The following is a 22,171-nucleotide window of genomic DNA, read 5'->3' as shown; positions in this document are numbered from 1 at the left end:
CGGCCTGAACCCCAATGTCCAAATTCACTCACGCATCTCTGATACAGAGCCTCTAAGTCCCAGAGTATGAACTGGGTCCTGGACTCTGGAATTGCCAGATGGAATGTTCTCCTCACTGTTTTGATTCCCCAAATCATGCCTTGATCTGCTACATCCTGGTCCGCTGTTCAAGACATGGAGAGGACAGATCTCCCCAAATGAGTCCCAATAAACATCCTCCAACCAGTTTCCCTCCCTTACCCGTCAGAGTCCAGGCCGTCTCCAGAACATCGAAGGCTCGCAGAGTTCATAGCTGGAGGCTGACAATCTACGCACACCGTGTAGCCCTCTCGGAGATACTGCATCCATCGGGTCAGGGGCCGGTTTTCCGTGGCGCAGTGGTGAGTCAATGACTCTGTCTTGAACTCCATACAGTATCTAGGGCAAAAAAAAAAAAGGAGCGAGTTCACTTGCTGTTAATTAGAAATGGCCTAACGCTGGAGAAAGGCTTAGGAAGCCGGAACTCCCCGAGGACACGGGACAGCCTGGAGACGGTAGGGCGTTGCATGGTCACAGGTCACAGAATGCCAAGTTTCTCATTCGCTGAGCTATGATGTCTGACTGACAACTGAACGTTTTTGCTGTTTTTCAGTCCACGGTTGAATTATCTGGTCAACACGAATTTGCAGAAACTTGTTTTCATATTCTGTCTAGTCTGACCACGAAATTGTGTCTAAAAGCACATGTCAGCAGGAAAATTGCCCTTGATAACTTTGCTGAGATTTTAATGAACTACAGAAAGTGAACAAGACCTTGCTTGAGCCTGAGAACATGTGAGCCCCAGGACGGCTAGTCCTGGATTTCCAGGCCAGCACTTGTGTTTTTCTGCCCCACAAACATTCCTGGGGCCTTCCCTGTTCTCCCCACCTGGCAGATGAGTTTTGACTTGAAGTCAAGCATCAAAGTTACACTGGGCATCACAGATAAAAGGACATGGGAAGCTGAGACATGTTTTCCTGTAACAGACTAGTGTCACCTTATACTGAGCTGCAGGAAACACTCTATTATGTGACTAGACTCTGAAGGCTCTGGGGGCGCAGCCAGACATGGGTGAATATTTTAGAGTCTTGTACTTAAAAGCAACACAATTTTGCAATTCTTCAGGGAAACAAAACAATGTGGCATTTTAGGTCCTAACTATGCTAAAATGGGCTAGTTTTTTTAAAATCCATACAATTATGAGCTGTAAAAAGTTAGATGGAAAGTGTCTGGAGAATCTGCTTCAAAGGAGATCTTTAATGACGGTAAGTATTATTTATTAGACACCTTAAGGTATTAAGGGAGGAAATTCTCTTGATACAGCTTGAGTCAATTTCAGACAGCTTAACTCTGACATCTTTTCAATGATATTTTCTCATTAAATTCTCATAGCAACCCACAGGGTAGGAATTAATATTCTCATTTTACAAGAAGGAAAACTAAGGAGCAGTGAGAGGTAGTGTGGGGATTAGAACATGCAGTGCGTCTGGCGTCTCTATTCTGACCGCAGAAGGGTGGATTTCTAATGAGATCAGAGGTTCCTCCCAGCCTGAGCCATTAGGTCTTGATAAAGTCCTCAGAGCTCAGGTGGAGGCCACGTTCAAATTCACCAGATGGAGGAGGTGCTGGAGTCCACAGTCCCCTAAGGACTATAAGATAAGCAGCCTTAGTGGGACTGGCAAAATAGTATCACCTCATTTTTATACAGCATGTTTCTTCTTAGGGATCAGACCCCAGAAACAAATCTTTTTTAAACGTAAAACAGGGGAGGGACAAGTACTTCCCAATTCTGTGATAAAGAGTCACATTTGTCAATGAACAAATAACAGAAGAAAACCCATGTAGCAAGTTACCTTTGTGGGCTGACTTGACCGACTAACCGGAAAAACATAAGTAAAAAAAACAGCAAGTTACCCAGCATCCTCTGTGTCTGTGGACCACTGTGGGGAGGCCGCTTGTCTTGTTCGTTGCTTGTTGAACGCAGAGGTAGTTATAAAGGCGGGGACTGGAAAAGGAGAATGACCTTGAACACGTGAAGCCTGAAGTACCCAGAGCGACATTTCCCAAACTTGGTTTCAAACCCGTCTAAAGCCTTCCATCCCTAAATCTATGGGACACCGTCAAGGAGTGCAAGGAGGTGAAGTCAGAGTCCCCAGAAACGAATTCCATAAAGCTTTGTGCAGTGTAGCTGGGTAGGGAAGGGAACAGCAGGCTTTTGATAAGCACGCTTGTCTGCAGTGATAACACCGCGTGGAAAGGCAGGAGAGGGGCCAGGACGCACAGCCCAGAGGGAATGATAAAAAGATGGGCAGGTCGGGGGAACCGAGGAAAAAAATTAAGGTACTAGAGAAAGGGAGAGAATTTTTTTTTTTCTTTTTTTGTGGTACGCGGGCCTCTCACTGCTGTGGCCTCTCCCCTTGTGGAGCACAGGCTCCGGACGCGCAGGCTCAGTGGCCATGGCTCACGCGCCCAGCCGCGGCTGGGATCTTCCCGGACCGGGGCACGAACCCATGTCCCCTTCATCGGCAGACGGACTCTCAACCACTGCGCCACCAGGGAAGCCCGGGGAATTTTTTTTTTTAATGGAAAGAAGAGACACAGAGAAGAAAAGGGAAAGATAGAAAGAATAAAGGAAAAGGAGACAGAGAAGGAAGGAAGGAAGGTAAGAGAGAAAAGGGGGTAAAAGGAGAAAAAAAAAAAAAAGACAACCAGAAACAGGAAATGAGAAAGGGAAAAAACAAAAGGAGGAAAGGGTCAATGTTCCCAGGTATTCTGATAACCACAGCCTGGAAGTTTCACCATCAACCCTAGAGCCCAGGGTGTGACCACCAGGTGCCGGCCAGCATAGCACTCTCTCTACACCAAACTCAGAGAAGAAAGGTCCTAAAGCATCTCTCCTTGCCCCTCTCTCCACTCCCACCTCTGACACTCTGGGTGGGAGAAAAGAAAACAGCCAGAAATCCTTCCCTCCCACCTCTGCTCTCTTCTTTTGTTTGTCTACCTCCTATTTCATCTCTTAGTCTGGGGGGGGGGGGCATCTGTTGCTTTGTGTAGCACCTGGAGATAACCTTTTGATTCCACCCTGCTGTCAATTCAAGAAAGGCAGGGTTTTGCCTTGTTCATCACGGGAGGCTTCACACATTTACATGCTCAGTAAATATGTGTGCGAGGAATGAATGGGTCGATGAAGGAATGAATGAATGGATGAATGAATGAAATTGCCACCAAGGTTCACGGGTCCTACTTCCCTGAGGTCTTCTGTTCCTATACTGAGCCTTGCAGCTGAGATGGCTCAACCATCCTTCTTAGCTCTCCTTTCAGAAACTGGACCATCCCAGGAAGGGGAGATACCAGCTCAGGTTGACGTCTGCGATTCCCCATCATCAACAAGAGCACAAGGGTGTGCGGGTACCAGCAGCAAAATAGAGGCTTCAAGCCCGCATGCTCATCTTGCTAAGCTCCTTCCTGCCACAAGATGGCAGCCTTAATTCTTCTTTAGATTTTCTGAATGAGGAGTCATTTTTCTACGGCATGGGAATATAAGACAAGTGTAGCCACTTGATCCTAAGCGTCGCAGGCATAGCTTTTGCCCCGTGTGTCTGAGCACCTAATCTCTGGAGTCTGAACGCTACCCACATCTATTGTAAACTACAGACTCCCAGCCGAGTGGCTCTTCCTCGCTGTGCTAACATGTTTGTTTTCCAAAGAGAACATGTCATTCTTTCTAAATGTGACTGTAGCTTTTGCACTTCCAAAATCCACGGACGGAATCAAAAAGGACAAGTGAATGCATGTACGTTAGGATCCTTCTCTGTTTCTCTTAGACCTAATTATCAGAAACACAAACAGCGAAAGGCTTTTCATTTTCTCATGTATTGTTTTCATTTCTGTTCTTCTGACGCATTTATAGGCTTATTCACTAAGTGAGGAATGCATTTACTGCTACATCCACGTAGCATTATATCAGTCAAACTATAACATTTTCAGGATGTGTTTCTTTAGTGCGAAACATTTATCTGAGCTCCTAATTGATACTGCAGGTATTATTACAAAAGTTCAAAGGCAATGCACTTAATGTGTAACTCGGAGGGTGGGTGGGAAACTTGGTTAGGAAGTAGAGGGCAAGTGTATGACTATAGTTTCTGATACAAAATCTGAAGAAGAAGTTCTAAGATAATAAAAATAAAAGCTAACAGTGATGCACCTCTAAGTTTCCAGGCATGATGCTAAGTGTTTTTCATGTGTTAACTCATTTAATTCTCATAACCCTGCTCTGAGATAGACCCTATTATTTCCCCATTTCATAGATGAGGAAACTGTGGCCCAGAGAGGTTAAGAAACGTATTCAAGGCTCATGTCGAAATGTGGCAGGCTGCCTCTATTGCAATGCAGATGACAAAGTTTCACTCTTTTAAGTTTCAATATTGCAGCATATTACCGATGAATTGCTTAAATTCGGCTGTGTTTTCCCTTTCTGTGCCTGATCGCTGCCCTTAATGAGAAGTGAGATTTGAGAGAGGAGAGAGGGAGATGGTAGCCCTGACCCTCGGATTTCCCTCAGGCATGGGGGAGGGGCGGGAAGTGTGGTCCAGGAGGTGGCGGAGGGCTCATGGTGGGCGCAGATTAACGCCTGGAGCAGCATGGCTCCTTGAACGTGTGCAGCCTTCGCCTGCTCGTTTACAAGGTGCTTTCACGTCGTATGTTACCGATCTTCACCAAAGCTTTGTCAAGAGGTGTTCTGAGCAGGTTTTCTCATCAGAAGACTGAGGCTCCTCGAGGTTAAGTGAAGGGAAAATAACTAGTAAATGACCAAGCAGGAGCCCCAGTACAGACACTAGCTTCTTTAAGACTTCCTATCCATGCCCAGTGTCAAGCCTCGGTGCTTATGACCCATCAGAGAAGCAAGCCAGTAACCCTGGACCTTGTCTCCTTCGTTTCCTGCCTCCTCCAGCCCGGGCTTGGTTCGGTGGCACATTCTATCGAGGGGGGCGTCCTTCCCTCTGGCAAGAGTCTAGAGTAAACGATCCAGATCTCCTGGCGAGCTCTGAACCAGCACCACTTTTCAACATCCCCCAGAAATTCAATTTTTCATTACTTAAGAGCAGTAAGTAATTCAGAAATGATTTTTGCCTCCAGCCCCGCTTTTGCCTCTGTGTGGAAGCACGTAACCGGTGCCCCAGGCTCTCAATAAACGTCAGCTACCCCTCCTTTCCCCTTCCTGGCAACAATATTCAATGTAATAGATTCTCTGTTAACAGACTATCTGCCAGCTTTTCTGGCATCCCTTCCACCTACCACTGTTCGCTTTTACAACAACTTCCACTTCTAAAAGCGTGGCACTGCACCTGCTTACTTTGAACATGAAAGTAAATTAAATTTGCTTTGAGAATTTCATAAAGCCCTCTGACACAATGGGGTGCCACAAAAGCAGGCTTAGAACCACTAGTCTGTAGCATATGGTGTAGAAGACGACAGAGTGAAAATTTGACAAATAACACCAGCCTGGAAGTAGACGGTTCATGATATGCAAGGCAATCTCGCAAGAGGAAAACGCATATAAACAACTGTCAGGATGGGCAACAAATATATAATATGGGCTTTTGCATTTGTTTTTATGATAGAAGTAGACTCATGATACACGTTAAATGAAACAGAAAGAATGCAATGGCTACTTGATCATTAATAAGCGTGTCTCAGTGATCATGTTTCGTTCACTGGCCTTGCACGGCCTTTATATTTCTACTTAGTTACCAGATTCTGTAACTGTGATTTTAAAATATAATAATACTACTAATATATGAATAGTAATGAGTTTACAATATCAATATTAATTTGCAATATAATAATAATAATAACTAATGATAACACTTAACAGCAAAACTATCAATGGGGGGAAAACCCACAGGATTTAGAGCCATGAGATCCAGGTTTAAATTCTGGTCCCTTTACAAATGCTGTCATCTTACTGAACTCCAATGTCTTCATGTGTAAACCAAGAATGTGACACTGTCCTACCTCCATGACAGGCAGAATAATGGCCCCTCCCCAAGACGTCCGTGTCCTAATCCCCAGAAGCTGTGAATATGTTATGGTACAAGGCAAAGGGGAATTCAAGTTGTTACTCAGTTTACCTTAAAATAAGGAGATCATCCTGGATTATCCAGACGGGCTGAATGGAAGCACAAGGGTCCTTCAAAGAGTCAGAGGAAGATGTTACCATGGAAGAAAGGCACAGAAAGATGCAATGTTTCTGGCTGTGAAGATGGAGGAAGGAGGCCATGGGACAAGGAAGTTTCTGGATGATGGAAAATGCAAAGAAACCGATTCTCTCCCAGAGCCATCAGAAAGGAATTCAGCCGCACCTACACCTTGATTTGAGCCCAGTGAGACCTGTCTGACTTCTGACTATAAAACTCCAAGATAATACATTTGTGTTGTTTAAGTCACTAAGTTTGTGATAATTTGTTACCTCCAGCTTTCTGAAGTATTGACTTCAGAAATACAACCACACCCTGTGTGCGTTCCTCTAGAACATGTTTTCCTGTGAGTGAATCTCTTCATTTTACTGTCCTTCACCATTTTGGTAGGCTGAGAATTTCACAGCTAATCAAGTCCTGGTTTCATGAGGATTAAAAATATTATTTCAGTTCTTCCTGAAATAATAAAGATCAGAATGAAAATAAATGAAATAGAGACTAAAAAACGTAGAATATATCAATGAAACTAAGAGCAGGTTCTTTGAAAAGATAAACAAAGTTGACAAATCTTTAGCTAGACTCACCAAGGAAAAAAAGAGGACTCAAATAAATAAAATCAGAAATGAAAAAGGAGAAGTTACAACCAATGCCACAGAAATACAAAGGATCATAAGAGACTATTATGAATAATTATACACCAACAAATTGGACAACCTAGAAGAAATGAATAAATTCCTAGAAACATACAAGACTGAATCACGAAGAAATAGAGAATCTGAATAGACTGATTACTAGTAGAGAAATTGAAACAGTAATAAAAGAATCTCCCAACAGACAAAAGCCCGGGACCAGACGGCTTCACTGGAGAATTCTACAAAACATTCAAAAACATTTAATAACCTTCTCAAACTTTTCCAAAAAATTGAAGAGGAGGAAAACCTTCTAAACAAATTTTATGAAGCCTGAATTACCCTGATACCCAAACCAGACAAGGACCCTACAAAAAAAGAAAATTACAGTCCAATACCCTTGATGAACATAGATGCAAAAATCCTCAACAAAATATTAACAAACTGAATCCAACTATACATTAAAAGGATCATACACCACAATCAAGTGGGATTTATTCCACGGATGCAAGGATGGTTATATTGATTTGCAGATCAATCAATGTGATACATTTACAAAACGAAGGATAAAAATCACATGATCATCTCAAAAGTTGCAGAAAAAGCATTTGACAAAATTCAACATCCATTTATGTTGTTGATGTCAACAAACTGGGAATAGCAGGAACGTATCTCAACATAATAAAGGCCTTATTGACAAACCCACAGCTAACATACTCAATGGTGAACAGCTGAAAACTTTTCTTCTAAGAGGAGTAAGACAAGGATGGGCGCTCTTGCCACTTTTATTCAACATAGTATTGGAAGTCCTAGCCACAGCAATTAGGTAAGAGAAAAGAAATAAAAGGCATCCAAATTGAAAAGGAAGAAATAAAACTGCTACTATTTGCAAATGACATGATGCTATATAGAGAGAACCCTAAAGCCTACACCAAAAAACGGTTAGAACAAATAAAAGAATTCGGTTTCTCATAGGAACACACTATGAGAAAGAGAAATTAACAGAACAATCCCATTTGCACTTGCATGGAAAAGAATAAAATACCTAGGAATAAATTTAACCAGGAGGGGAAAGACCACTACTTTGAAAACTATAAGACACTGATGAAAGAAACTGAAGAAAATACAAATAAATGGAAGATATGCATTTTCATGCTTCCTGTTCCCTTTCCTGTGACCTGCATCATCCTTCTCTGAAGAGATCCAGGGCTGGGAAGGGGAAGGGGCCTGGGCATCCTGGAGCCACAATGAAGATTCAGATATGCTGCAGGAATACGGTCTAGCAGCCAATCCCTATAACTGAACGGTGCAGTTGCTTTTTCTGATAGATCTGCTATAGGCTGTGACAGCCATCCAAAAAATCAATAATGTCCCACAGCGACTTCCTCCCTCAGCCTTTCTGTAGTGTTTCTGCAGAGTGCCTGAGCTGAATGAGAGCTCGTTCTGTGACCGTTGTTGTGAGCCCTAAATTATTTCCCTGCGAGCTTAATTTGACTGCCCTATCCATGAAGGGCCTCTGCCCTGGCCCTGCCACTACCCACTCCACTCCCCAAGAGATCTTTTCAGATCACAGATCTGATCACATTGGCACCTGCAGAAAACACCCCAGTGGTTTTCCACGGCTTTTAAGAGAAAGACCAGAATCCTAAACAGGGACCCCAAGGCCCTGCATCCAGGGGGGTGTCAGCCCAGAAGCCTCCCTCTCTGCTCCCCACACACTGGCCTTCCTTCGGCTTCTCAAATGGGCCTTGTGCCTCCCCCCGTGTTATATAAATCAGCCAAAGATGGGCCCTAGGTGGTTTATTTTCTCACAGCAGGCTGAGACCTGTTAGCCTCAAAAGCTACTGGCACCGGGCTTCCCTGGTGGCGCAGTGGTTGAGAGTCCGCCTGCCGATGCAGGGGACACGGGTTTGTGCCCCGGTCTGGGAGGATCCCACATGCCGCGGAGCGGCTGGGCCCGTGAGCCATGGCCGCTGAGCCTGCGGGTCCGGAGCCTGTGCTCCACAATGGGAGAGGCCCGTGTACAGCAAAAAAAAAAAAAAAAAAAAAAATGCTACTGGCACCAAACTCAAACTTTTATACATCCAATTTTTTAAAAAATTTTATTTATTTAATTTGTTTATTTTTGGCTGCACTGTGTCTTCGTGGCCGTGCAGGGGCTTTTTCTAGTTGCAGCGAGTGGGGACTACTCTTGGTTGCAGTACGTGGGCTTCTCATTGTGGTGGCTTCTCTTGTTGCGGAGCACGGGCTTTAGGCGTGCGGGCTTCAGTAGTTGTGGCACGCGGACTCAATAGTTGTGGCTCGCGGGCTCTAGAGCACAGGCTCAATAGTTGTGGCGCACGGGCTTAGTTGCTACAGGGCATGTGGGATCTTCCCGGACCAGGGCTCGAACCCGTCTCCTGCATTGGCAGGCGGATTCTTAACCACTGTGACACCAGGGAAGCCCCAGTTTGTTTTTAAAATAACCAAACAAGCAGATTTTTAGTCCTTTAGGTCCTGCCTGTTTTGCATACCCTGTGAAATTACACCCAACATCTGCCGGCCGTTGATAAGGTAAAGCCTTATGGTTACAAGACCCCAAGCCGTCATGGCACCTGCCCTCTGAAGCCCCCAGAGACTCCAAACCACGCTGCTTGGCTAACGTCACCTAGACACACAAGCTCCTGGCAGCTTCCTCTCTTCCCCTTCTGTATGGGGGTCGCCATATCAGAGCTTCTGGACATCCCCTCTCACGCAACCCTGTAAGGTGGTTGTGTGTTACTGACTCTCGTGGTCATACGTTTTTCCTAGATCAGTCCCCAAATCCCTCAAACGCCCTACACCTGACTGTCTGGTTCGCCACACTGGTCTCTCTGCCTACGTAGCTCTGCAGTTCTCAGCCTCATCTCCACATCCTCAGGGAAGTCGCTCCCCTCCTGGCCTCTGGGGGTGCCCTCCTCCACCAAGGCCTGGGGGAATCTGCTTCCGACACACACTCACAGCTCCCGACACCTCTCCCCTGTGCAGTACCTGGGGTACCACACTGAAGCTGTAATTTCCTGGGATTGGTGTCCTAGGATTATCTGCGTATCATCTCCCGCTCCCACTAGACTGTGATCTCCCTGACAAGCAGACTCCATGTCAACATTTTTCCCCCGTTGTAACTGGCACTCAGCCCAGTGCCTGGCATCAAGTAGACTCTCAATAAATATTTGTGTGTGGAAGGAAAAAAGGGAAAAAATGGCTTAGTGAGGGTCACGCTGACATGGAATTTTCCAGGTTCCTATGAAAAACATGGGATCTTTGCTACCCTGAGAAATCAGTGTTTCGCTCTATCAGATTCAATCCCTATGAACACCCCTGTTTTGGCCTTTTTGTTTGCGTCTGTGTGAGTTTCCTGTGGCTCCTGACTCATGATCAAGCCGCCTCCTGGTCTCCTTGGCCACGCCACAGCCAGAACGATCCTCCCGAATCATAGATCCGATCAGCTCCAGTCCAGACGGCTTGAGAGGAGAGGCAGGTGTTTTAATCATTTTATCATCCTTTCAGAATTTCTATGTTTTCTACTAGTTTCACATGTATGCAAGCATGTGTGATTCAACAGGAATGACCTTGAAAGGTGAAACAGGGTTATCCTTACTGGACACATCCTAGCCTGAGTGAAATACTCTCATCCTACCTGAAGTCCTCTGTGGTCAGCTTGACTGAGTTTGCTCAGAAACCACAGTGCGCGTCCGGTACACCGGGCGCACGCACAGCGGCAAGGGGCCACCGCCGGATTGTAACTGGGAGGCGGTGGGAGGAGGCCTTTACACAGCTGACGTATAATGCCTTGATCAAGTATTTCCTGAGCTTCCTATCTCCTCTGGGCAGACTGGCCCATCCCATTCCCTGCAGCTCATGGAACTTTCCTGGCCTGGCACATGGCCTTCTATGAGACGAAGGGATGGAAAGTCACCAGAGACCCCAGGGGCAGCGATCAGGGAAAGCGCAGTACCGAAGGCGTGCCCGCAGTCCTGGCCCTGGTGCGTCGCGTACTCCAAGCAGCCGGCTCTCTCCTCCAGGGCCGGGCAGGGCTCGCCGCCGTTCCGGGGCTCCTGCCGTACCGCGCGCCTCCGCACGCGGGCCGTGGGCCTGCACTGGTCCGCACAGCCGCTCCAGGGGCTCCACTCCCCCACGATGCACGGGCGAGCTGAAAAACAGCACGACGGGACGCACACCTGAGCAAACCTAGCGCCTGCCCGGCCGTTCCTGCCAACGCACACAGTCAAGTTCAGCCCGCGTACATTGCGCCTGGACCCGGCCCTGGATCGGGGGAACACCCCAAGTTGACATTGATGCCACCCGCCCTGATGGTGAACTGATAAATGAGTATCTCTTAGAGGCAGGCGGATGTTCCAGGATCATGAAGATGGGTCTGAGCCAGGACACACCCGCGTAAAAGAGACAGATGTCTTCAGGGTACTTCCTCTTACTCCCCGGGCTTAGATCAGGTCTTTGCTCTTGTTTTCCTTTGAGTGTAACTTTGTCCTCCTCTGGCCAGAACATTTTTATGATAACAATAACACACATTCATTGTAGAAAACATAAAGAAAAAAAATATATAAAAAAGAAAAGGTATTTCTCCTACCACTTACCGAGGTCAATTTTTTTTTTTTTTTTTTGGCGGTAAACGTGCCTCTCACCACCACGGCCTCTCCAGCCGTGGAACACAGGCTCCGGATGCGCAGGCTCAGTGGCCATGGCTCACGGACCCAGACGCTCCCTGGCACGTGGGATCTTCGCGGACCGGGGCACGAACCCGCGTCCTCTACATTCGAAGGCGGACTCTCAACCACTGCGCCACCAGGTAAGCCCAATTCTTATCTGGAAATGTGCCTCCATAAAACATGACTTAGGCCGCACGAAGGACCCCCTACCCAGTAGGTTTCTCCTGGGTGCTCTAGTCCCATCCTCCATGGCTCAGAGGCTCATACACTGTAAGAGGCGAAGTTTAGAGACCAGCAACCAGGGCCCACAGAGGGTAAGAATACCCAGGGTCAGGCATGAAGAGGCGGAGTCGGGGTGAGAATCTGGCTCTCAATGCTCTGTCCAAGACTGTAAAATCAATCGGTTGCACATTTAACTTTTTCATTTAAAATCCCAAGGAGTCTTTTAAAAGGACCGTAATGAGTTTTTAAATTGAATTACTTGAGGACTTGAAATTGGATATAAGGACAAAGAGACAGAAGATGTACCCTGAACCGGATGCCAAAACTCTTTCTTTCCCACAAAATGTGACCCACTTTTCCCAATCACCCTCATACTTTCAAGTTTCCAGAGTCTTCACCACGAAAACACCTGAACTTCTTTGAAATCTGATTGGACTTCCAACAGTTTGTACCTGAAAAAACTCATTTTGCCTCTCAGCAAACTCTAGTTTAGGGTTCATGGCGTTTGGAAGCTGTATCCTTTGGTAGCACATATCTACACCTGACATGAAAAGGGTCACATACAACATAAAGCTCGGTCAGTAATCCACAAATTTCAGACTGCTTTAAAAGATGCTTTTACTAATCATCTAAAAACTCATAGGCATCACATGTCAGCTACCTAACGAAGCAAGAACGAGCCACGTGAGACTTGGTTCCCAGTATCTGCCACGCACACATCCTTTGGAAAATCAATAACAGGTCACTTCCTGCTCTTCATCTCTTGTTGACCTTCCCATTTTATTTTCGCAGTCCCCTGATTTAATTGGCCCATAGAACCAGAAGGCATTTAAAGAGGCTGCCAGATTAGGAGCTGGTTGAGAAAGACACCTTCTGTCCTTAATTCCTTTAATAACTCTTTCTCCCCCAAATCTCTTCATCCCTGAGTCCAGCTAGTCCTGCCCTGGTATGTTGGACTTGAACTACACTTAATAATACACTTAGGGCTTCCCTGGTGGTGCAGTGGTTGAGAGTCTGCCTGCCGATGCAGGGGACACGGGTTCGTGCCCCGGTCCGGGAAGATCCCACATGCCGCGGAGCGGCTGGGCCCGTGAGCCATGGCCGCTGAGCCTGCGCATCCGGAGCCTGTGCTCTGCAACGGGAGAGGCCACAACAGTGAGAGGTCCGCGTACCACAAAAAAAATAATAATAAAATAAAAAAAATAATAATACACTTAATTCAAAGATTAAACATTTAGACATCACTATAAAATACAGCTTTGTGGGATTTCCCTGGTGGTCCAATGGTTAGGACTCCATGCTTCCACAGCAGGGAGCACGGGTTTGATACCTGGTTGGGGAACTAAGATTCCACATGCTGTGTGGCACAGCCAAAAAAAAAAAAAAAAAAAAAGTTATAGCCTAAGTAGGGAGCACTTTATTTTTTTATTTAACTATTTATTTATTTATTTTTGGCTGCATCAGGTCTTAGCTGCAGCGCGTGGGCTTAGTGGCATCCCCTGCACTGTAGGGCTGATTCTTAACCCCTGGACTACCAGGCAAGTCCTGGGAGCACTTTTTAAAAAAACACAACTTTGCCATGGCTTTAACTCAGAACTTAGTAATACGGCCTTGGGTTACACCCTACCCATATGGTAAACGTTGACATGGGGGGATGAATTCAGTCTCTCAGTATTTCTTCAATATTTGTGTCTCATGTCTCATAAATGTTTATTTTATTTGGTTTGACCAATAGGCAAAGTCCTCACATCACAGAGTCATTGAATCAACTGTTGTTCCTATGGGTTAAGGTTTGTCCTTGGCAAAATACTATGCCCTGTCTTTCCAATTCATGACTTTAAAGAGAATCAGAAAGTTCTGGGGCCCTGAACAATCACATCTCGGGGACTTTATTGTCGGAGAAAGTGAAAAAAGTTCACATAGACTTTCAGCAGTGGAAAGGGGTTCCACAAAATATTTTGAGCTGGAAGATGAGTCTGAAGTATTTATTCCTATTCTGCACAAAAAATTCTATTATTAATTAACTTGTGAACTTTTGATTATTTGGATTACAGTTTGTCACGGGTGATCTTTTGTCACGGAGCTTGGGAGAAGTACAGAAACTTCTGACAGATTTATTACCACAAGTCATATATCTCAACTGCATGACACAGATTTCCTTTTGAACTCTTCCATTAGTGTTCCCTTTCCACTAAATCTTACCTAACTCACATCTATACTTAGCATATCAAAATATTCTGTCTTCAAATCTGACTTTCTCATCCTTCTCGTTTCCCTGGCTGTCACTGGGGGCTGGCAGACTGTTACCCAGTGAGCACAATCATCTCCTCACTCCAAGTCTGCCCCAGCTTCCCTGTGTCTTAATACTTGGGATTTGATGACACCCTCCCACCCCTTTTAGCGGAAAGAAGCCCAGATTTTTTTTGTTTACCATCTTTATTGGGGTATAATTGCTTTACAATGGTGTGCTGGTTTCTGCTTTATAACAAAGTGAATCAGTTATACATATACATATGTTCCCATATCTCTTCCCCCTTGCGTCTCCCTCCCTCCCATCCTCCCTATCCCACCCCTTCAGGCGGTCACAAAGCACCGAGCTGATCTCCCTGTGCTATGCGGCTGAAGAAGCCCAGATTTAATGGGAGCCTGGAAGAGCGGCAAAAGCTCCTTTTTTCTCCTTTGTTTCAAATCAACATAACATTCAGGTTGAGTTTCCCCAGAAGCAGACCCTGAGACATGGATCTGAAGGCAAGCAATTTATTTGGGGAGGTGATCCCAGGAAATATAATAAGGGAATGGGGAACAGAGACAGAGAAGAGGACATAGAAGAGAGTAGAGGTAGGAAGTAGACTCCTAAGCTTCTACTTTGGGTCCACTGGGCACCTCTGGCTCTGGGCTCACTGGGCAGTGAGACAGTGGATAGACCCAGAGCGCAAGGAATCATCAAGCCCTTCATGACATACCAGCTAGTACCCTTTCCTCTGGAGCTTTCTGTTTATCAGACGTCCCCACTACGGCCACAAGGAGAACAGCCAAGAGCAGAAAAGTAAGTCACACAGTTCAGTAACGAATCTGCACACAAGAGTAGGGTACATTTTTCCATGTCTTAACAAGGATATCCAGTCATATCCAAGTACAATTACCTTAAAAGATGTACCACTAATCTTTTTTTTCTTTCTTTTTTAATGATTTTTTAACCTCCTTCCATGGCTTTGCCATTGAATTTGGAATAAAATCCAACCTCCCTGCATGGCCCACAAAGTCCTGGGTGACCTGTCTGTGCCTCCCCGTTGCTCCCACCCAGAGGCACCCCCAGTGCCCCCTCTGCCCCAGGCTCCACCCACTCTGGCCTCTTCACCCGTCTGCCACACCCACCCAGGCTCTTTCACACTCTGGGACCTTTGTCTGTATTCTCCCTCTGCTGGAATGTTCCTCCCACACTGGGCATGGCTGGGTTCGGCTCATCCTTGAGGTCCAGCTGAATTATTTTATTTTCAGGGAGTCCTTTCCTGGCCAACGCATCTAATTAGACACACACAAACACACACACACACCCCCCACAAAATTATTTCCTCTCAGAGCTCTGTGCTCCTTGCCTTCTAATATCTCCATAATTCAAATTACACAGTTATTTATTTTGTTTATTGCCGAGTTTTTTATTTCATGCCTAGCACTTGGCACATGGCAGGCGCTCAGCAAATATTTGTCTAATCAGTGAGTGAATGAATGAATGAAACGGCGTTGGGTGAGTTGCTCCTCCTTTCTGAATTACATTCTACATCCAAACAGACTATGAAAGTAAGAAGCCAAAGCACTGTCCGAGGCTCTAGGGTGGGAAGGAAAGCCGGTAGAAGGAAAGGGACAAAGTCAGAAACTCCCAGAGCCAGACACAGAAGACACTCCTCAACCGGGCGAGCGCTGTCTGGGCTCTCCTGGCGATGGTGGCCCCACAGGGTGTCCACTGGAAGGAGCATTGCTTTCCACGCCTTAAGGTCAGGTAGAGCCCAGCTTCTCCTGGCGGCCACACCCTGTCAAGGCCTTCTTAATCCATGTCTAGCCCCTGCCAGTACCACCTCTTGAAAGTGACAAGCTCTTTTAATATTGACATCTATGGCGTGAAGTGGTATTTCCTTTTATTTGAGTCCAATTTCCCTCACTTGAGAATTTCAGAATATGGTGGAAAAAAATCTGTGTTTATCTTATCTGTTCCACTGGTGGACTTACTGTTTCAGTAGACCCCCTTTTATCTTATCTGTTCCACTTGGGGACTTACTGTTTCAGTAGACCCCCTTTTATCTTACCTGTTCCACTGGTGGACTTACTGTTTCAGTAGACCCCCTTCCCTGCAGCCTTTGGACACATCTCTCTATAGACGTTTCCCCTCTCAGAATTACCGCTGGACTTTCCCCATACCCATTCACAGCCCGGTGAGTGGTGGCAACTAGACACACTATTCTCAGTATGCAGGTACCATAGGGTAATTTTAAAAAAAACTTTTGTTTTCTAATGCCTTTCTTGATGATGCCAAATACACACACACACACACACACACACACACACACACACACACACACACACACACACACACGGCAGCAAACTGAGCTGAAAGCCAGGCTCCTTCATTTCCTAAATATAGTCTGGATTATTTCTTCTTAATGTAAGGCCTTGCTTATCTTCGTGTAGCCTCACCTTGGTTAATCACAGACACTCAAGCCTTCCTCTTTGCAATCTGGCCCTGCCGGCCTGGCTCTTTGCCACCTAAAAGTTGAAGGCCACCCACAATCAAGCACTTTCTCCCTCACATTGTTAAGTTCTAATCAGGTCTAGTCGTTATCATTCCTAAGGAAATATTCTTTTCACACTTTACCCGCAGCAGTACCATTGATGCGTAACTTCTGTTTCTCGACCATCTACAGAGGAAAAATAAAACCGTCCCTTTATACACACACACACACACACACACACACGCACGCACACACACATCTCATGGTGACACAGTTTTAACTGTATGTCATCTGCCTTTTTCCCTCTCCTTATGTATGTGTACCCTTTCCCAGGAACCCTGTCACAACTTCTCTGAAAGACGAATGAGAGCATAAATATTGCCCAAGTGCCTATGGACCCCCTCAAAAAGCACCAATAAAATGATCAAGTATTTGTTTCCTCTTGCAGAAACTTATGTTATCTGGCCCCTGGTAGGTTGTTTCGTTTTTTTTTCTTTTGAGACGTTAACTGGACAAGTTTATGAAATGGTAACAAGAAAGTGACATGAACTGTCACCTTAGAAAAACAGAATTTTAGACCCCATGCAAGCCTGGGAGAAAAAAGGGAATCAAAATCAAAAAGATAATGATGCTTACTACTTTCTGGGTAGTAAGTTTCCAGGTAAATTCTTTTGTGCATTTCTACACTTTCTGCAACAAACATATATTTTGTGATCAGGAAGGAAATTTTTTTTTTTTTGGCCGCGCCGGGTGGCTTGTAGGATCTTAGTGCTCCAACCAGGGATCGATCCCACGCCCTCCGCAGTGAAAGCGCAGAGTCCTAACCACTGGACCGCCAGGGAATTCCCAGAGAATGTTATTTTTAAAAAGGACATGTGGATATGCCTCAGATGGTACGGCCTTCTGAAGTCACAGTTAACATCCTCCAGGTGGAAACCGGTGGTCATATGTTTTCGGACAAATGTTTGTAAACGACACTGCGATAGCTCTTATGGGATTGCAAAGAGGAGTGGGACACGTTTTTTCACCCTTGAGGGGCATAGTTGATGGAGAAAGAAGACTCACTCACTTTCCCAGTATTTATATGGAGCCTACCCGCAAAGTCCACAGCTTCTCATAAAGGCTAGTTTCTCCGAGGCCGTGAAAACGTAACGTTTAAACGTGTGGGCTCTGGACCCAGAGCTCCTGGGTTCAAATCTCACTTCATCACTTATTAGCTGTGTGACTTTGGACACACTATTTGACCTTTCTGTGCTCTGGTTGCCTCGTCCATAAAGTGAGATCAAAATGAAGAATACTTGGGTGGGTGGTGAGACCTAAGGAGACTGAGAGCTGGGAGGTACCTGGAGAGCACGGCCAGTTGGTTTCTTGGATTCCCCATAAATCTAGGAGAAGACACTGGGCTATAGAGATGACTCAATTTTTGTCCTGCTCCACTTGGGTTAATGATTACTCTGTCCTTAAGTTGCTCATCCAAGATCCAATGCAACCTACTGCTTCTACGGTCTTAGAATGCAGGCTCCATGAACCCATCTGATGAGTTAGAGACTGCGTGTTACGAGCCTGATAGGCAAGCCTTCCAGCAAGTTCTTCAGGGCAGGGTAACTCAGACCTGTCCCCTCCTCAGTCTCTCCCCATCCCTGATCAGGCTCAGCCAGTGGAGAATTCTCTATCCTTTATCCTCTGGGGGGTGGGGGGTGGTTATGAAGATACGTTATTGGTGTTGAAACCCATACCATCAACATAATTAGATTTTTCTGAGATGATTAATTTCAGAATTGACTTTCTTGGGCAGTTTAGTAATTCTTCAGATTCAACTTCTTTTTATATTTTACTGAGTAAAAAAATAACTTTCAGACTTCCCTGGCGGCGCGGTGGTTAAGAATCCACCTGCCAATGCAAGGGACACAGGTTCGAGCCTTGGTCCGGGAAGATCCCACATGCCGCGGAGCAACTAAGCCCGCGCACCACAACTACTGAGCCTGCGCTCTAGAGCCTGCGAGCCACAACTACTGAGCCCGCGTGCCACAACTACTGAAGCCCGTGTGCCTAGAGCCCGTGCTCTGCAACAAGAGAAGCTGCCGGCGATGAGAAGCCCGCGCACCACAACGAAGACCCAGCGCAGCCAAAAATAAATAAATTTTAAAAAACAACAACTTTCTATTTAGGAAAAAGAAAAAGTTCCAGTACGGTCATCTCTTAGCCACGTCAAAAAAATAATGTGTTTCTCAAGATGAAAAAATCAGAAGTGCTAGAAGTAAGTTCCACTGACACAGTTACATTTTTCATTCACGTTTAATGTCATTTCAGTCAAAACTGCTTCGGGCAGCATCAATAGTTAACCTAACATTAGGTAAGAAGGAAGTGGACTCTAAGAGGCCGAATGGCTCTATGTACATAGAGTAACTGGAGGCTCTGCGCCGCTGCACCTTATCTGTTATGATCAGTTACAGCTATGAGTTGCCACAAACAGATGGGGTGGATGGCAACTTGAAAGCAGGCAGCGTGGGTTCAGATCTCACTCTGCTGCCCACCTGTGGTAACGCTGTGACAGGAGAGCCCTCTGAAAGCCCCAGCTCCTGCGGCTGGAAAACGTTAATAATGCAGGCCCACCTCCCCTTTCCCCAGATCCCCAAGTCAGCACAGTTGTGATGCTGGTCCAGGGCTGAGGAGACCCAGCATCTCGGCTGTGTCCTGCCCTGCACTCGTGCCCTCAGCTCTGAGGACAGAGCAGGCTTGGGCTCGCCAAGTGGGCCACCTTCCAATTGTCTCTATTTTCTTACTGCCTTGCCGCAAAACTCCAGGCACAGAGAATCTACCAACGAGGAGCCTTTTCCATCCCGAGTCTGCTTTCTGCCTAGACCTGCAAGAGCCTCTCTTAACTCCCTGGGGAAGGGCATTTAAGGCTCCTGAAAATGCTCCTTTAAAAATCCTAGCAGGGGGGCTTCCCTGGTGGGGCAGTGGTTGAGGGTCTGCCTGCCGATGCAGGGAACGCGGGTTCGTGCCCCGGTCCAGGAAGATCCCACGTGCCGCGGAGCAGCTGGGCCCGTGAGCCATGGCCGCTGAGCCTGCGCGTCCGGAGCCTGTGCTCCGCAACGGGAGAGGCCACAACAGTGAGAGGGCCACGTACCGCAAAAAAAAAAAAAAAAAATCCTAGCAGGCACCATTTCCTTTTCTGGCTTTGGCTTCTTTGCCCACAGCTCACAGCCTCCTCCTAGCCACAAAGGTCCTGGGATTTCTTTCTGAGTTCCCCCGGAGATGGTAAGGTCTTCTCTCTTCTGCCATTACTTCCCCAATAAATCCTCAGTCCGAAATGATAGGCTCTTTGTTTTAATATCTCTGGACTGAAAATGAGGGTTTAATTTTTGACCAAATAGAGACTTGGAGGATTCTGCAACTCCTCATAGCGCTGTTAGGGTACACGAAAAAGCCAGTTTTCCTCCTGACACTCACCTGTCTAGCGGGCGTTCACTGTCTGTCTTGCTCCCCAGGTGAGCCTTAGGGCCTAGCCTAGCGCTGTCACAAAACGCTGACGCCCACAGGGAACACTGAACAGTCATGAGATGCTTTCCTCTTAGAACCCCCCTTCCCCTTCTAGAGGCGTCTCCCTCATTCTCTGGGACCAGGCTTCCTCTGGGAAGTCTTCCTTGAATTCCTCTGGTCTTCTGAGTTTTTCCTCTCTGGCTTCCCGGATCCATTATTTTGGCACTTAGCATATTGCAAATGGTTTTGTGTGTGTTTCCCTGCTCCGCTCTGAACTTCCAGGGGGCAGAGATTGTGTCTTCATTGTTTTTGTCTTGCTGTGCTTACCACAGACCGGGGCCCATTATCTGAACTGCAGGAATTCTGTATTTACCTTTAAAATGTAGGCAGATCCCTTGAGAGAAAAGGTTACTGAGAGAGGTAACTGAGGCCAACAGGAGTTTAGGGAGGATTCTGTGGGGAGGGAGTAGGGGACGCCTGGCCCAAGGGTACTACATTCCCTAAGTAACTGACTCTTCACCTTACTTTAGTAGTAAAGTACCCTGGCCTTGGAGCAGAAGAGGGAAAGAAGCTTATCAAAAAGATCAATATTCTCAGGTAAATCATTAGCTTTCAGTCAAGATTTTAAAAATCTTAATGTTTTTCAACTGTGTTCTTTCAGCAGCAGGCCTGGGTGACCGTCCTGCGGTGGGCTGGTGGCCTCTCCCGGCAGAAAAGAGGCAGAAGGGGTGCTAGTCTCCACCAGGCATCCAGTTTGCCGGGAAATGACACAGCCCTGCAGGTTACCAGGAAGATGCTGAAGGTCCCACAACGCTGGGCTCCTTGAGGTCAAACCCTAATGCATGTGTGGCTTTTGGGGTGATGTGATTATCAGGGATCAGGGCTACTTTTATTTCCAGAGCTGGCTTTTCTCAGGTACGCCTTGTTTTTCAGGACTGTACTCACCATGTCTTCCTTTACCTTTTAATTTAATTAAATCAGCATTTGTTGAGCCTATATCAGGGGCTGTGATATTGTGGGAGATTTAAAGATGAAAAAGATTGACCCTAAAGGAAAACCGGCAAGATTAAAAACATACTAGGAACTTTGAGATAAAAATCTTTATCATGCTATATGGGTAAAATTGAATTCAACGAATATATGGAACACCTCCTAGGAGGAAGGGGCTGTGCTACACGCTGGAGTGCAGGTGAGGACAACTGTGGTCCTCCAGGAACTTGTTCTTCAGAAGAAAGTACCCTCCCAGGACAAGACCTTGGCGCCAAGTGGGATAATTACACGTCTCCCCCGCTCATCACCCCTCTCCAGGGTTAACAGATTGCACGCAGCAGAACCAGCACAGGGGCGTGCCTCTGGGACCTGTCAGCGCCATCTCTCCAGGTGGGAGGTGGCCCTACCAAGCCGCAGCTCCCAGGCGGAGGGATTCATTCGGCAGAGGTGGCCAGCGCCCTTCCAGACAACAGGGCTCCAGCCCCTTCCACCCAGGCTCTGGTGGGAAGGGGGGCATTGGAGCCGTAGGTCTAGATGGAGAGGACGGGGAGATCCCGAGATGGAGGGGGCTGGGGACCCTAGGATGGAGAGTCTGGGGTGCACCTAGAGAGGGGGGTGCTGGAGGACCCTGGATGGAGGCATCCGGGGTGGGCCGGGATAGACGGCACCGGGACACCTGCCTGTCGGGCTGCGGCCCCTGGCGTGGGACCCTGTGCCCCTCCGCTGCGGGCGAACGGCCGGTTGCCCACCCTCGGGCCCGCCACCTACCTGGGCACGCCCTGGCGTAGTCGAAGCAGCAGTCCCCGGTGAGGCGGCAGGCTTGGTCGCAGAAGCACGTCCCGTAGACCCTGTCCTGCCTCCAGCCGTGGGCGAAGCAGGCGGGGTCCCGGCCGGGGCAGCAGCGCCCCGCGTCGGCGCAGCCGGCCAGGGTCCCGGGCCACAGCCGCGCCAGCGCGCACAGCGCCATCCACAGGGTCCTCATGGCACGCGCTCCGCACACCTTCGGGGCGAGCGCTGGGCTTCTCGGAGAGCGCCGGCCCCGGAGCAGCCCGGCCTGGCCCTGCCCCGCGCCGGCCCCCGCCCTTCCCGCCGCCCCTCCCCAGCCCTGGCGGCGCGCCCGTCCTGAGCCGGGCGGGGAGGGCGCCTCACCCCAGGGCGCCCGCGATCGACGCTCCAGGCCCCGGCCCCCTCCCCGCGGCGACCCCGCCACGAGGCAGCGG

General features: G+C 47.3%; 1 protein-coding gene across 1 annotated transcript in view; it reads right to left on the bottom strand.

Annotated features, from left to right (window-relative positions):
• SBSPON (somatomedin B and thrombospondin type 1 domain containing) overlaps positions 1 to 21,939 on the bottom strand; it is a 28,416-nt gene extending 6,477 nt beyond the window's left edge. Inside the window, exons 1-4 of the mRNA XM_027127915.1 lie at positions 21,720 to 21,939; positions 10,821 to 11,015; positions 1,933 to 2,023; positions 241 to 417 (exon numbers count right to left, since the gene is read on the bottom strand). Coding sequence (XP_026983716.1) covers positions 241 to 417; positions 1,933 to 2,023; positions 10,821 to 11,015; positions 21,720 to 21,933 — 677 coding nt within the window. The 5' untranslated portion in view covers positions 21,934 to 21,939. The remainder of the gene's footprint in view (positions 1 to 240; positions 418 to 1,932; positions 2,024 to 10,820; positions 11,016 to 21,719) is intronic.
• Between the last annotated feature and the right edge of the window lie 232 nt (positions 21,940 to 22,171).

Source organism: Aethalodelphis obliquidens, unplaced genomic scaffold, assembly GCF_003676395.1.
Source record: "Aethalodelphis obliquidens isolate GAN/ISIS:26980383/991018 unplaced genomic scaffold, ASM367639v1 scaffold33, whole genome shotgun sequence".
NCBI lineage: Eukaryota > Metazoa > Chordata > Mammalia > Artiodactyla > Delphinidae > Aethalodelphis > Aethalodelphis obliquidens.
The sequence above is the reverse complement of the archived record's forward strand: the minus strand, read 5'-3'. Positions and strand labels throughout refer to the sequence as shown.